This window comes from Macadamia integrifolia, unplaced genomic scaffold (assembly GCF_013358625.1).
Source record: "Macadamia integrifolia cultivar HAES 741 unplaced genomic scaffold, SCU_Mint_v3 scaffold938, whole genome shotgun sequence".
Classification (NCBI taxonomy): domain Eukaryota; kingdom Viridiplantae; phylum Streptophyta; class Magnoliopsida; order Proteales; family Proteaceae; genus Macadamia; species Macadamia integrifolia.
The window spans coordinates 198,693-214,794 of NW_024870587.1; the positions used below are offsets into that span (position 1 = coordinate 198,693).

The following is a 16,102-nucleotide window of genomic DNA, read 5'->3' on the forward strand; positions in this document are numbered from 1 at the left end:
AGAGAGAGAGAGAGAGAGAGAGAGAGAGGTGCCCTTCAATGGTAATCTTATGGATAGGATGAGGATCCAATCATCTGGTCAGATCCTCATCTGGTCAACGAAGAAGAATAGATCAACAGAAAGACACAACTCACCCAACACATTTATAATTGTAGTCAAGGTTTCATTGGACCATTTACATGATTATATCACACCGCCCCCAAAAAAAAAAAGCCCCCCTTCTTCCAGTTCTCTCACACTCACTAATTCCCTACTAGATACTACTGAAAGGCCTCAATCAAAACTCGTGTGTTTCAGTAGAAATTTGGATCTCCCAAACAAAACAAAACAAAACCCAAGATCACAGCCTAAATCCATTTTGAAACCACCAAGACATACTCAAAATCTTTAGTTTAGATAACCCTACAAGTCAGTTCATGGTTCACAGACTGTACAAACAAAACCATTATCCGAACACTCACTCAGCTATGTACAGAGTCAAGAACACAAAGTACCCACTGCTGAAATTCCATTACCTCTCCACAGGATTAGAAGAGGACGCTTCTTGCCTCGGTTCTCTCAGATACCCAAGTAATGTTTCAGCCTGTGCAGTCGCACAACCAAACAAGTTAGAATCTACTCATTTCTGAATTAAAAGAGGAAGAAAACAAGGATTTTGTGAGCTACACATGCAAGAATTATTTAAATTGGCTGCAAGAACATAATATCATCTCTAATTCTCTACCAATCTGTAACACAATTGCAGCAGATGTGATACAAAAAGAATCACCAACTCATGGGGTATGTCCATTGTGTAGTTCGCACTGATTACGGGGAGAGATGGAGGAAATCAAATTAGGCATATAACCTGTAAGCCTTTCAAGTTTCAATCTCTATTTGCTACCATGATTTCAGAAGGAAGAACCCTAATAGAGAGTAAGAAAAGAGCAGATTTGTATCCCAGGCCCCAAACTATAATTCTTACCTTGTGCTTCGCTCGGGCGCTTCCTGACTGTGAGAGAGCGACCAACGGAGGGATTCCACCTTCCCTTACAAGCAAACCCCTGTTCCGAACACTGTCCACACAGAGCTGCAGAAGCGTTAAGACTGCGAACTCCTTCCCTTTCATCGATCCGTCCTCGATGGCTTCGACCAGAACCGGAATCCCACCTTCCTCGACAATAGACGTTTTGCCCTCTGGAATAACGGCCAAACTGCTCAAAACCACCATAGCCTTCTCCGCCAAACCGCTACCCTGCTCTGAAACCATCCCCACTAGTGGTTTCACGGCTCCGGCGCTAACGGCCTTCTCTTTGTTTTGCCGCACAGTACAGAGCTTGTAGAGCGTGGTAAGCGCATCTTTCTTCCCGCGAGTGGAGCCGTTTAGGAGCAGAGAAACCAAGGGTGGAATAGCTCCGCATGCACCAATTGAGATCTTGTTGTCTTCGATAAACGCGAGACTGAGCAGAGCACAAGCAGCGTTCTGCTTCGACACCTCTGTGCCTGTTTTAAGAACATAAATGAGAGGTTTTATAGCCCCTGCATCCGTAATCAGGGTTTTATTGTCTTCATGGAGAGAGAGATTCAATAGAGCTGTTACAGCATGTTCCTGCGCCCACGGGTCACTGCAACGGAGGAGAGGAATCAAGGGGGGAACAGCACCAGATTCACCAATGATAGCTCGATTCTCAGATCGGTTCTTAGCGAGAAGACGTAGCTTAGCCGCGGCCAAGCGTTTGATAGCAATGGACTGAGACTGGAGACCTTCAACGCATGCTTTAACGGCTGGTTCGAGATTTTCCGGCGGAGCGTTGTCGTGTATCTCCGAGGACAGATTCTCCCGCTGCATATACCCCAACCATGACTCGAGGAAAGTTTCACAGTTAGAATCGGGCTCCAGATCAACGTCGTCAGGGTTGTGAATATGATCAGGTGATGGAACACAAGCTAACCTCTGCAACTCTCCGGAGATGTCACTACTACAGACGGAGAACTCACTGAAAACTTGAGAGAGGTCAAGGAGATCAGATGCAGGAGCTGATGACTTAACCGGTTTGTTGCTATCTACAGCAAGCTCTCTCAATCTGAAATCGATAACGGATTCCGACAAGTTCTCAGAGACGGCGGCTGAATTTCCGTCGGCAACAGAAGGAAATGAGCGACAAGGGTCATTTTGGAAAAGATTGGAACGAATCGTTCGCATGGATCGACCTGGCGTCCTCTGAACCTTAGAAGCTGTGAAAGAAGAGATGGAAGTGGAAGAGTAATGAGTCTGCGTTGTTGAGAGAAATCGATTGGAGTGAGTTTCTCCTGCTAGCGAAACCATGGCGGGACCAGAACCAGAACAAGAACAGTTCCAGAGAGATCAGCTCAAGGCGTGTTGAGACGACGAAGGAACGAAAGCATTTGAAATTAAGAGAGTGGAAGAAGATTGAATTCGTTGTTTGCGGTTAAATACGAAGCTTCAAAGATTCGACAATGGCGATTCTTGCCCTGATAAGAGTGGGTATGAGGATGTGACACTCACTTTTTACCTTTATTTTAAATTTTTTTAATTTTTGTGGGGATGACGGAATGGAGTGGGACCAGTGGGTCCTCCTCCAAGAGGACTCTCTGACTTAATATATCTGCATTAGGCTTTCTGGATTTGAAATATGAATTTACAAAAATACCCTTTTGTATTCTCGTGCGATATATTATCTGTCATTCACAATCTATCATTGATGTTCATCTGATTCATTCGCAACAAAAAATAAATAAATAAATAAATAAAGAAGATGTTGATCTGATTCTGATTCTTCCAGAAAACATACAAGATCATATCAGATCGGACGATTGGGAGTGTAGGAGGGACATCTCATCTTTCTTTGTCGCTGCATCCACGCCTGTTGATGTGGTTGACGTTCGCATCAAACAAAACTAAGATCAACTCTGGACCGTCCAACTGCGGGAAATGCCGAAGACCTACTGCACAACACGGGTATCAACAAAAGTGTTTCCCTAACCAAAAAAAAAAATTTCCCTCCGGGTAACAATTGGTGGCTATGTTTGCTAGGTAAACCAGAAGAAAAGAGAAGAAATTTTCTTGGTTTAAGAACTCTTTTTGTGCTTGGCATGCCCTGATTTAGGAGAAGAATTTTTTTCTTTTTTTTTTAATTCACCTTAAACGGTGAAACCTTTTTTATTGGTAAACAAAAGAAAAATTCTTGTAGCTTTTTTTATTTTTTACGTTTTTCTTTTTTCTTCTCTTTTCGAGGTTCTGTTTTTCTTTTCATTTTTTTTCTTATCTTTTGTTGGCCACCAAACATAGCCTATGAGAAAAAGAAAGTGACGAGGGTTAGGCAGATCACCATTTTTTGTAGAAGTTGTGACTCAACCAATTAGACATTGGGAAAAAAATCTTCTACTGTGAGATAGTGAGAGGCAATCATGATCCAATAGTTGGGGTGCATGTTGGGGTCCTTCCAGTCGATAGATCCTCACGTACCAAAGATTTGAACCTAGGTGGTGCATGTGTGATGGAAAAATATTTTTAATTAATTGGACAGCCAATAGTATTGGAGTTTTGAGTTTTAAAACAATGCTATTCTTTTATTCAAGTTCTTTATTACTAGTGAAGCATAAGAACTAAAGTTTAATCTCACATTGGAAATTTAAAACTTATAAAAGTTTCTTTGAGTAAGTAGATAGGAATTAGTCTTTAAGGGACATATGGTTCTTTAGAGAAAAGTCTCTCCACTCTCTCATGTGTGGGGGTTGTCAGGGTAAGGTTGTACTTGGGTCGTCATTTCCCTTACTTTTTAATCAAATGTTTTTTGCTTTAAAATTTTAAATTTCAAATTGAAATTTTGAAACCAAAAAACAAATTCCATGAACGTGAATGTGGGGCATACACTACACATGTACTTACTTATCGGTACATGTATAATATATAAGGGACACGCCATTACACGTGTACTTACTTATCACTACATGTATGCATGTATATTATACAAGGGACACACCCATACATATGGTTTCATACATACATTGACACATATACGTCCATTCATACAATGTAGAGAACAAATACATCCTATGTATGAAAGGATACATACATGTGCATCCATGTACCTGTAGACGTACAGGTACACTTAGGCCTATAAAGACCCGGTGCCTACAAGCAAGAAAATCACAACAAATCCATAGAGAAATTCGTAATTTACAATGTCTATCTTGTACTCTGTCAAACCAAATACGTTTGTATACTTTATTCCAGTCCATTTCTTTTTCTCTCATCTCTCTTTGAGTTCTTGATATAGTTTATGGACTCCCCTTCTTAATCACACTTAGGAGTACAATCTTTGTGATTAGGGAGTAATTTTATCTTGGAGGTAAAAGAGCGAGTCAACCCTGTATGCACAAATTAGGGCTCTTTATCACCTTAAGAAGAGTATATACGTATGACTTTACACTACTGTACTTTTATATAGAATCTTCTACTATTTCAACTATTGTACCTGATCTTAATTGACGCCCAACCCTTGGATTACTAATTGGGTGCCAATTAAGATCAGGTACAGTAGTTCATTTTCAAGGAGAAAGAGAGTGACAAAAGTTGGACAACATCCCACCAATTGCACAAGCTTTTCCCATAAGGGAGAGAAGGAAATTAAAATCAATCATAATAAGTAAGAAAAGGAAAAAATTGGGCACATCACTCGCATACTGCAAATTAGCGTCTGTTGTGTCTTTGTCTCTTCCCCATTCGAGATGTTATGTATCCCTCCTGTATAATATTTTATCACATGCCCCTATTGGTGCAATCTACTAGCTTACTAAACGTAAGTGGTGCCTATACCTCTCCCAAAAGAAAAATACTTCGCATGCTCCCCTTGCATGCAATGGGGTCAGCAAACCTCCCATTTTAATTTGTTGATCTTCGAAATAGATGGAAATATTTAAAATTTGAAAAATAGAACATTACTTGGTAAACCTTTTGGGTATCCAACATGTGTCAATTTCTCTATTTTCTCTTTGAAAATGATTTCATGCCTTTGCTTCCCAACCCCCAAATTGGTTGAGCTGCTAGCTCTTGAAAAGCTATCTACTTACCAACCATTTTCTTTATTCTTGTTTTGTTTTTTCTTTTTTCACTTCAAATTTTTTTAAAACGAAGGATGAAAGACAATCGTACAACATGACTATGGGTGTGTTAAATATGAGACTAGGCCGCTTGAATCAACCGGTTAAATTCTTTATCAATTCGAGATATATATATATATATATATTCCTTTTCTTATATCTCTTTTAATAGAAATATTTTGTTTTGGTTTATGGAAACCATTATAGGAGCAAAATCGACTGGATTAAGCAAAACGATCATTTGGATTGAAGCAAATAAAAACCTGATAAAAGTAATAAATTTCAATAGTGGCAATATTTTTTCTTTTGTATATATGATGGGTGCCAACCTGTGTCAGCCAGGCCCTTCTTGCCCCTTGCAGCCGGTCCCCTATTGGTAGAGTTGCAAGCTAGAAAAGGTAACAGGGTGCCCACCCGCTCCCCTTTTTAGAGAAGAATTTAACCTGTGTAGATCTATTCACCTTTTCATTATGATTTGGATTTTATTTAATTTTTAGATGCTTCTTCATCGAGGGCCTATACGACTCTAGAGGGTGAATGATATCATCAAGGGTCACAAATGGCCAAGGGGAAACAGGGCCTACCCATAAGCAGGTCAAAGTTCGGATGTGAAATGCGAGTCTCAAGACCTCGACCTCCCATAACCTATTATATCATTATGGAGCTGTTTGTCTAGTGCGCTAGGCGTTGATTCATTGATTCAATATGTGAAAAGGAAAAGTTTTTGAGCTTGGGACAAGGTATGCTAGCACCTCAATATCTATCTGTCTCTTCTTGTAACATTAACTGACATTGTTGCCGTCTTTTATATATATATATGATATAATTTTATTAAAATCCATCGGTGCACACTCCTATGCTGGTAGTCCAAAAAAACCTCCTAAATTAAAAAAAAAAAAAAAAAAAGAAGTAAAACTTCTTACAAGAATAATGTAAAAAAGAATATACATATTGTATCAATGAAGGATTCAAAACTGGTACCATCTATATGAATCCACATGGTTAAATTCATGGAGAAAATGTTAGACCCTACTATTTAATAACCTATTAAGTAAAAAAGTATATAAGAATCGTATAAGAGAGCATATTAAATTTTTTCAATATAAAAAATGAGAGAAAAATAAATATGCTACTAATATTCACTATAAGCTAACGAACAACACTAATAAAAACGCCAAATATAATATCATATAGGAAGAATATATATCAATTAAAATAAAAGAATAGAGAGATAAACATAATGGATGTTAACTTTTAAATATACTAACAACCTACACAATATTTTTTAAAAAAAATAAAAAAAAATGCCGATGAAATTAGATTTACGAGTAAATAGGATCATAGTGAATCCAGTGAATGGTGCACTGGTTGCTACTTCTACTTGTAGAGTAGGTGCCATGTTTGTCTTTTAGGAATCAACTCCGATCAACCCCACTCCCACTCCTCAAAATCCCTTTTTCTATCATCCCCTTTCCCCTTGTGTGTGAGTAAAATTCCCTAAGGTAGTTCTTATTAGATGTAAAAGAAAATAATAATAATAATAATAATAATAATAATAATAATAATAATAATAATAATAATAATAATAATAGAGTCAGTAGACTAAATACCACTCTAAATATTGGACAAATTCCCCCACACGTAGCAATGCAGGATGAGACATGGAAGCAAGTTTTAGTTATAGTTTAGTAATTTGATGCAAATGCACAGTAAAGGTACGGTGGGGATATTTAGGGTCAGCCAATACCCAGCTTCCAAATGTACGCAGATCCACGTGATGCAGTAGTGGGGTTCAATTGGGTTTACGTGTTGTGTCTAGAAACTAGAGATATCATTTCGGGTACAGACTACAGAGTCCAGTCCACCGACGGAAACAGATTTGGTCACGTGTGGGGTGGGTATCCACTATTCCACTGTCCCAGTCCACGATTTTAAAGATATGGATCTCTTTGGCCTTCCCCCTCCAGTAGTCCTCCAGTCTCAAATCATGGACTCTTTCGTCTTTTCCTCTTTCGGAACGAACTTTAGCCAACCACGTGTAACCCTTGTGGCCACGTATGGCCGTGTAATTTGGCTTTCTCATACGACCACTCACTATCGTAGTGGTCCCCATATGCCCATTCTAAGGCTATGTTTAGTCAAGAAAACAAAACAAAAATCTAAAAAAAAAATAAAATAAAATGAAATGATGAGAAAATAAAAAAAATATGTATGTTTGTTCTCAAAAAATAATAAAAAAAAAATATTTTTTTTTATTTTACTTTCAAAAAAATAAATTTGTCAAAAATATAAGAAAACATGAGAAAATACAAAAAACTTTTCTTTTCTCTTCTTCTAAGTTCTAATGGTAATCAAATATACAATTTTTTTTTATTTATAATTTCATCTATTTTTTTCTTTTTTTTTTCCTTTTTTTTCTTGATTCTTTTTTCTTTTATTTTCTTCTCTTGGCTATTAAGAGTCGAACGACACTAGCACAACATTTTAGACCTACCACACGACTCTTGTTCAAGAAATTTCCCTTGGATATGCATATTCCTCCAACAACCATTGGTAGTGTCCAACAGTTTTTCCTTGTATTAAAAGGACAAATATTTCTTGAGTTTTAATTTTTTAGCAAAGGTTGGTATAATGTTAGTTTTTTTCTAGAGCTAATTGTGCAGCCAATAGGGTTGAGACGAGGGATTCAGCCCCTCTTCAATTCTTTAAAGGCTTGATTGTAGTTCTAAGTATTTAACAAAAAAAGAAAAAAAAAAAAAAAAAAAAAGAAGAAGAAGACTATAGTTCTAAGTAGTATTGTTGGTTGTGTCGTCTATATCGTATTTGTATTGATCAAGCCTAATATCAATATTGGATTGATCCATATCGATTATCGATATCGTTTCAGGATAAAATCATAAGAAAATATATATATTTAAAAAAAAAAAGGGCAAAAGTGATCGATACAATATTTTTTCTAGATTGATATCAACAAACACCAATATCAACAATTAAATCCTTGATGTCATGGGCATAGACGATAATTACATAAGAGTACTCGGGGGATTAAAAATTAGAGAGGAGTCAAATCTCAAATGATAGGGCAATGATTCTTCAAGAGAGAGGATATGCTTAGACACAGTGATGAGCACATCCCTATTATGCCCTTTTATATTTTTTTTTTCAATCTACGGAATTCAAGGTCTAAAACTCAAGAATTGATGTACTAGATCGGAATCAGCCGAGCTGATCCTGATTTTGGATTATAAAGATTGTATTTATAGGGTTAGAGTAGAATTTGACTGATATCAATAGGTTCCTAGTTGATTATGGCTGATCTGGATTAAAATTGAATTAGAATCACCCAAAACTGATCTATATTCCTATTTCGTTCTTAAAAACCTACTATATATAGTGATTGAAGAGCATACAAAGATCAAGGGAAATAGCTCTTTAAGCCTTGCAAAGGATACACTAGCACTCTACTCCTCATGCACATATTGTATCAAAGGTCAAGTCCATTTCTTTTCCTCTCTTAGTTACTTTTATACATGTAGAGTAAGGTATGCTAAAACCATATGGATTAGTTCAGATTTAAGTGACTTTATACACTTGAGAAGAAACAATCTTTTTCACGAAACATGGGTAAAACTACGAACACTAACCCCTCCGAGACCCTTAAGTAACAAGAGCCTTATGCACGTGATTACTCTTTATACTTTATGCTTTATGCTTTATGCTTTATGCTTAATTATTCATTAAATAGGCAAGATGTAAAGTTATGCTTGGCAAATCAAGTTAAAATTCCCTTTTTCTTTTGGGTTTATAAATGGCAGAATCCTAAAATGACACGAAACATATGGAACTGTACACTAATGAAAGACTAGAAGAATCTCAAAAACATTGAGGGGAAGATTAAGGCATTCATGCTCCTTGACTTTAGAATTGACTTGGACTTGCGAGACTGATGATAACTTAGGAGAGTGAGACCCATTATCTTCTCTTTCCTTAGTGCTGCAACCTGTTAATTTGAAATGTGAACTTCACTTAAAAATAGGGTTAGAGAATATGATAGTTAGACACACATGTACACATTTAGAGTCCAAGAAGAAAGGGCATTAGAGAAAGTGGGGTCATCAAGTGAGGCAAAGAAAGATTTGAATCATGTGATGTGAGACTACTAAGGGCTTAATTATGAGCCTCAGCTCTAACCATGTGTTTTGCATTTTGGAAAGTCATTCAAAGCCAAAGGGTAGGTCAGGATGCATTGGTTTATGGGTCATGTCAGGATTCAGGAGTGCCCAAACTTTCCCCACTAACCTTAATTGCTTTTGATTATTACTAACCCAGCCTTTTAAAAAGGGATTTGGGTGGGTGCGTGGGTGGGGGGGAGTGATGCTTCACTTTGTCATCTCATCCAATCATTCCAATCCAACACCTTCACAAGATTCATTTTGACTTCTGTATCAAGATTAAAATCCACCAAATAAAGATAGATAATAGAATACTGTATTTGTGCAGGCTGCTTAGGCCGAAGGGTCTGGTCAACCAAATTCAGCTAGATGTCCATCAGCACAAAAAAAAAAATATATATATATATATATATAATAATAATAAGATTTTGGATCTTTCTAGTATGAATGCCTTCTGAAACAGATGTAGATATTGTATTTATGCAAAATTAGGCCATAAAAAAAGGGGGTTTAGTTCTGGTCAACACAATTTTGATTGATGTCTATTAGCCAAAAAAAAAAAAAAGAGGGATTTTTCTAGTATGAATGCCTCCTGGTATAGAGGATAAATATGTGATGTCAGCCCCTTTCTACCGTATAAGAGATACATATATATTTTTGGTAAAAATAAATTTATTTCAGAAAAACGCATGGATGCTAAACATTGATATTCAAGGATCGAAAATACGGCAAATTGTCGTACTGTCATAAACAGAGCCTTATTTACAAGGGAGTTAACTAAATTGTTTAGCTATCGAAAAATGAAAGAAAAAATACAAAATTCAAATGAGGATTTCAAATGTAAGATATCCTCTAAATGGGTTTGATAGTCAAACTATCAAAGGGGCTGATTAGATTCCATGGTGTAGGAAAGTCACCATTTCTTTGTTGTCTTTTTCAACCATAATATGAGTAAGATCTTCAGAAATAGCTTCCAAAAGAATTGAGTGAATTACCGAAGCTTTATCCACTAAAACCACCTTAAATTGAGCTAGATCGGAGATGGCAAACTGAGGATGCCTTTGATGGTCACGATACACAACAGATGAAATCTATACCTCCTTGCATCGAACCAGGGGGGAGATTTGCATTACAATTTATTTTATAGAAAAATCTCAAGTGTGGGATCCCATTGATGAGGTAAAGAAACAACTATCGGGGCTTTAACCGTAGTAACCGATTGATGAGAAGGGGAGATGGATTGATAAAAAGGAGTCTAAATATGGGATTCTATTAATTGGAAGATAATATTATTTCTCTATTTTTATTTATTTATTTCTAATGTAAAGATTAGGTAAGGGTTGTTGGTTAGCTAGATCACGATGAGCATGTGGTATTTTGGAGACAAAATCATGAGTCTAAGGGTATTTTAGACACTTTCTATATAGGGGCGAGTAATTATTCTACTTACGTCTCATCCAAAAAGATTATGTTTTGCACAGACGACCAGTAAACGTTCTATCTTCTCCCACCCTCAAATAATAGATGATATTTTGGATGTAAAATCATGAGCCGTCTAAGGGAATTTTAGACGCTTTGTATATATGTATCAGTAATTATTCTATTTCCGTATTGTCTGAAAAGATTCTATTTTTCATGGACCACCAACGTACTTCTCTCTCTCTCTCTCTCTCTCTCTCTCTCTCTCTCTCTCTCTCTCGGGAGGAGGAACTAGACAACAAATTGAATATCTTTGAAAATGTTACCTTACAATCTCTTTTAATAAAAGTTTCTCTGCACACCTAATTTTGTAATATGGAAGGGTGATTCAAGTATTTTAACACTTGAATAGAAAATATTTGGATTGGTGATATGAAAAATCTTATAACACCTTTGAAAATATTTACCTTACAATCTCTATTGACAAAAGTTTCTTTGCGCACTAATTTTTTTCCAAGAAAACATTATTCAACTAGCTTTTTATTTATTTTGGGTGTAGATATACTTGGTCGTATGTAAAATTTCAGCTCAAAATTCAATTATTTATCCTCTCATGTATATCTATGCATCCCTCCATTAAAACATATATGTACACCACTTTAAGAGCTATAAAATTTGTAATACTTTGATTTTCCGCATTTGTATGCTTTTTTTTCTTTTGTAGATGTTAATATGCACATCTGTAGAAACTTGATAGGTCTCTTTTTAGCTATTTTAATTTACAGGTTTTTGAACTTAATTTGAATCAGATTTACAAAATAGTGAATCATGTTAATGGTTGAAACAATTGAATTGTTGATGATCCATCCATCATGGAGTTATACTTTAAAAAAAAGCTTTATAATTGGGAGCAAACGATATAGTTAATGATGAGAAAGAAATGAGAGAGATTATGAGACTGAAGTACTTCTTTCACATTTTGAAATTGCATTTTTAAAATGAAAGGACTCATATGTAGTATCTCTAGCTACTAGGGGTACTAATATAACTAGGTTAAATAGGATATCTCATATGGTGCACTCTATTGTTATTTAGTTAATTTTACTTTTTTTTCTTCATTAAAAAAAAATTGAAATTGCATTTTTTTTTTCTTCCATGAAGAAGACAAGGAACATATAAGAAAGTTTCAAACTAAGGGCCCATTTGATAACGTTTCAAGAAATGTGTTTCTGTGTCGAAAAACGACAGAAATGGAATAAAAAACGTTTGATAAAACTGTTTCATTTCACTTGTTTTCAGAAATAGAAATTGAAATTTCTACCTATTTATGGTTCAATAAACGATCTAGGCGAAACAAGTAGTTTATGAAAATGACTCGTGGCCATTCTTTCGTTGGTTACTATCGATTTCTAGAAACATGACTTATCAAACACCTTCAATTCCGTTTCTGTTTCTAGAAAAGGAAATTTATGTTTCTGTTATTTCTTGAAATAGAAACGGAAGAAACGTTATCAAACAAGCCCTAAGTAATTAATAGGAAGTCATTGTTTTTCTTATTCTCGATCCACAAATGTAGCATTTTTTTTTTAATCTAAAACAGATAAAAAAAAAAAGGACAGTAGACCTCAAGGTACCTTGTTACATATAAAATTCTCAAGAGTTTTCCACATGGCAAAATAGATGCTTAGAATTTAGGACTATGCCATCATCAATATGCTGAACATTCATAGAGATAGATAATTAAAAAAAAAACAATACATAGAGATACATGCAGGTGATATACATGAGAGTATTTGATTGAATTAAACTATGAATTTGACATGTGGTTAATCCAAGGCATATACTAACTATCTAATTATTATCATTTCATATGACACAATGAAATGTGTTGCCTTGATAACCTTATCAAAGCTGGATTTCCTAAATGAGTTTTTTCACATTATATTGATTTCGCAAATAAAATGAATACATCAATCCTAACAAAGAAAAATAACTCTTTACATCAAATTTCGGTGAGTTCTTTCTATATAGATGCTAATGGGTTAAGAAATCTGCATGCCATATTAATGGTAGAACATAAAATAATAATAATAATAATAAATCTCCTATGAGAGGAAAATTACACCAATCTATCAGGGCAAGTTTTTTTTTCATCTCTTTTTTTCTTTTCTTGTTTTTAAGCTCCATTTCATATGTAGAATAAGTTTCGCAATCATAAAAAGTAATTTAATGTATAGTTGGAAAACTAGGTTTTCACTCAGGCAAGTCATTGAAGTTGAGTAAAATAAAATGAAACCTGGTAAAAATAGAGAAGCCTCACCCAAGTTTGAGAAATGATCAAACTAGGTCCAAGTTCGTAGTTTTTATTGACTAGATGTCTTTTTCCGAGTGATGTGAATCTCATCGAGTTTTATTTTTTATTTAGTTCCTGTACAATTCATCGACCATAATTTTGATCTACAACTGAACAAAACCATAGTATTTCCGTTTGTTGTCTTCAATATTAATCATTTTTTTTCTTCTCACCTGTTCAAAAACCATAGTCACATTCCCTCCTAACTAGGAGGAAAAGGAATGTATCGAAAAATAAGAAGAAAAAGAAAATGACTCACATCGAAAAAGATAAATTAAATTAAAAAAAAAATATATTGATTTCCAACTATGCAGTATACAAAAGATCTTTAGAAGGTGAGGAGTCTTAAAGAGTTCAAAGTTCAAACCATGTTTGCCTGATCTTTTACCTTCATTGCCCATTTCAAAATTTAAATTCATATTCTTCTCCCTAAAATAAAATAAGGAAATCCTTTAATCTCACCCAAAAATAAAATAAAAAAGCCTCAATTGTGGCTTATAGTGTCCTTGTCAAATGTCCCTGCCAATCCTTCCCTCCTCATCTTCTCCTCTTTGGATTTCCTGCAGAAAATCACCCACCCATTCACCTCCAAAGCTATACAAACCCCAATCAAGGTAGACAGAGCCAAACAGTAAACCAACTTAGCATAAGACCTGCTAATACCCATCACATCAAAACCCTGAAACACATTCACCACCCCCAACACCACACAGCCATATCCAACAAAATGGTGATACGATTTCCAGTACTTGCGAAACTTGTTTGTCGTCTTGGGCCTAAACAACAACGCCAATGTCTGCAAACTCCCCAAGCTAAACGCCGCAAACCCAAGTTTCCGGTGAATGCCATACTCCACCCCTGGTGACAAATCTCCAAGCCGGACTCCAATGGCGAACCCGGCGGTACCAATCAGGAACGCCGACAATTGGGTACCCGCGTGAGCATAAAACCAAGCAGGCCCCAATGCGTTTATGTGTCGAAGGTATCTCGCCGTGACGGCTCCAACCGGCAGCAAGAACCCCCAAGTGACGGCATTCAGGATGCCGTGCACGGTTTTCAGGGTCTTGATGTTGTTGTGGCTTGCGGAGGCGGAGCCTGACAAGACGTCGATGGTGGTGACGGAGGAGAGGTCGTTAGCGGTAGTGGGATGGATGGTTGGGGAGTAGCCTTGCACGTAGAGACCCCGATTCCAGACATGGTGGATCTTGGTCTTGTTTGGGACGAGCTTCAATGTGGCGTGGATTAGGACGGATGCGCCGTCGTGTACGGTGGCAGTACGGCCGCCGGAGAGGGTGGCAGAGGAGGAGAGGAGATGGTTGTCTAGTGTTTGGGAGAGGAGAGGGGAGCGTTGGAGTTTCACGGTGGAGTCGAGGATGTATGGAAGGACGATGATTACGCCGGAGTTGGGATCGGGGAAGGCGATGAGGGCGCGGGTTCCAGTCATTTCTGGGGTGGAAGGGTTGATGCCCCAGGCAACCCAACCAGAGGGGGAGATAAAATTGCCAAAGAAGACGAGGTCGAGGGTGGCATTGTGAGGGTAGAAGGTCCATGCAATGGAGGCATCCTGGGTTGGGAGTGTCATGCACTTCTGATATATCTTGGTGGGTGTAATGGTGGTGCAGTGAGCCGCAGTCGACATTTTGGACTCCAAAACGAGAAGCAGGAGGAGGAAGATGGCCATGGTTGTGAATTGTGAGTAGTCCATGGATAGAGGGTAAAGTCCTGTCAGGGAACTATGGTAATGAAAGTGAAAGGAAGGTTTTGTTTATCTTTATGCGCATTGTGTGTTTGTTTAAAGTCCTGAATGAATTCATTTGTTGAGACTGGGAGTTGGGCTTGCTTAACGTCGAAGGTAAGCAATTTACAACAGATTATGAATAGGAATGCGATTGATTTGTTGTATTGGGTAGGTGGTAGTGGTAGAAGTGATCAGGGGTGATGAGTGATTACTGATAAAAGAATTTATGTGAACAAACTATCATCATAGCTGTTCATGTGTGGAGACTGAAGACTTCACTGATTTTGAAGTATTTTTGGATACTGTGTTCTGTCTAAGTCGTTTTCAGAGGACTGAGGAGAAGGGAATTTGGAAGAAAGATATTAATTGTTGTCACTGCCCACTCCCATTTGTGAGGTTAAGGTCCAGCTTGACTTTGAAGCAAAGTTAATGGGGTTGGTCGAATTGGATGGTAAATGCCAATAATGTCATGATGGACATTGATTTTGCATGGTCCATAAGCAAAACCATCTGAGCTATTTTTATTTTATATTCCTCCCTTCCCAACCCCCCCCCCACCCAAAAAAAAATTATGAAAAGAGATTTTTAAGAGGGTTCTTCAGCAAATGACATAGACGAGTGCACCAATAAGGTGTGATAGAATGATAGAACGATTACATACATAGGAAGGCAGAGACGACATTTTATGAGAGAGAGGATGTTGATGCACCCTCTCCTTGTGTGCTTTGAGAATATTTTTCCAAGTTTTTTTCTTGGTATCTCTGGACTAACGTCAAGTTGTGCTACATTGAAGGAAGGCAAAACTTTTTATTAGACCAGTAGGTCTAGATGGTGTGTCTAATTGGCATCAAGTTTTGGCACGTGAAAGATGAGGTGGCAATTATAATTGTATAGATATTTAGGAAATGGTCTAGAATGATCATATTTAAAAATTTGAATTTAGATGTATAATCCTTTCATTTTTCTGCCGTCCATTTTCTTTTAGAAAAATTTCACTATTTCTTTAGATTTTCAGTGCTCCATTTGCTATTTGGCCGAGTCCATTCTAGTTGAAACTGAGTAGGGTAATGTGGGCTTTACCTATTCACATAAATTCATTTTTTTTTTTTTTTTTTTTTCCTTCTGGGAAATCCATTCACATAATTTCAATTCTATCTAATCCACCAAACTTCCGTGTGACAAATATTTGTGTACATCTACATATTAGTCCTTTAAGATTGACTCTTAATCGCATTATATATTGTTTAGGTTTTGTTTTCACGTTGCTTGATGACATTTGATTAAAAAAAAAATCGTTGGCACAACTTTGTTTACCAT

General features: G+C 36.7%; 2 protein-coding genes across 2 annotated transcripts; both read right to left on the bottom strand.

Annotated features, from left to right (window-relative positions):
- Positions 1-375: 375 nt before the first annotated feature.
- Positions 376-2,505, bottom strand: LOC122070504 (U-box domain-containing protein 4-like). The gene is made up of 2 exons (XM_042634666.1): positions 965-2,505; positions 376-583 (listed from the first exon to the last, which is right to left on the bottom strand). The coding sequence occupies exons 1-2, from the start codon at positions 2,303-2,305 to the stop codon at positions 512-514; spliced, it is 1,413 nt and encodes a 470-aa protein (XP_042490600.1). The 5' UTR covers positions 2,306-2,505; the 3' UTR covers positions 376-511.
- Positions 2,506-13,321: 10,816 nt separating this feature from the next.
- On the bottom strand, positions 13,322-15,080 carry LOC122070497 (cytochrome b561 and DOMON domain-containing protein At2g04850). Its single transcript, XM_042634654.1, has one exon. The coding sequence runs from the start codon at positions 14,750-14,752 to the stop codon at positions 13,532-13,534; it is 1,221 nt and encodes a 406-aa protein (XP_042490588.1). The 5' UTR covers positions 14,753-15,080; the 3' UTR covers positions 13,322-13,531.
- Positions 15,081-16,102: the final 1,022 nt, after the last annotated feature.

Excerpts from the sequence above, each read along its gene's own strand:
- LOC122070497 (XM_042634654.1), bottom strand. The coding sequence starts at position 14,752 with ATGGACTACTCACAATTCACAACCATGGCCATCTTCCTCCTCCTGCTT.
- LOC122070504 (XM_042634666.1), bottom strand. The coding sequence starts at position 2,305 with ATGGTTTCGCTAGCAGGAGAAACTCACTCCAATCGATTTCTCTCAACA. Across the intron at positions 584-964 it reads GCGCCCGAGCGAAGCACAAG|GCTGAAACATTACTTGGGTA; the intron begins GTAAGAATTATA and ends GCGACTGCACAG.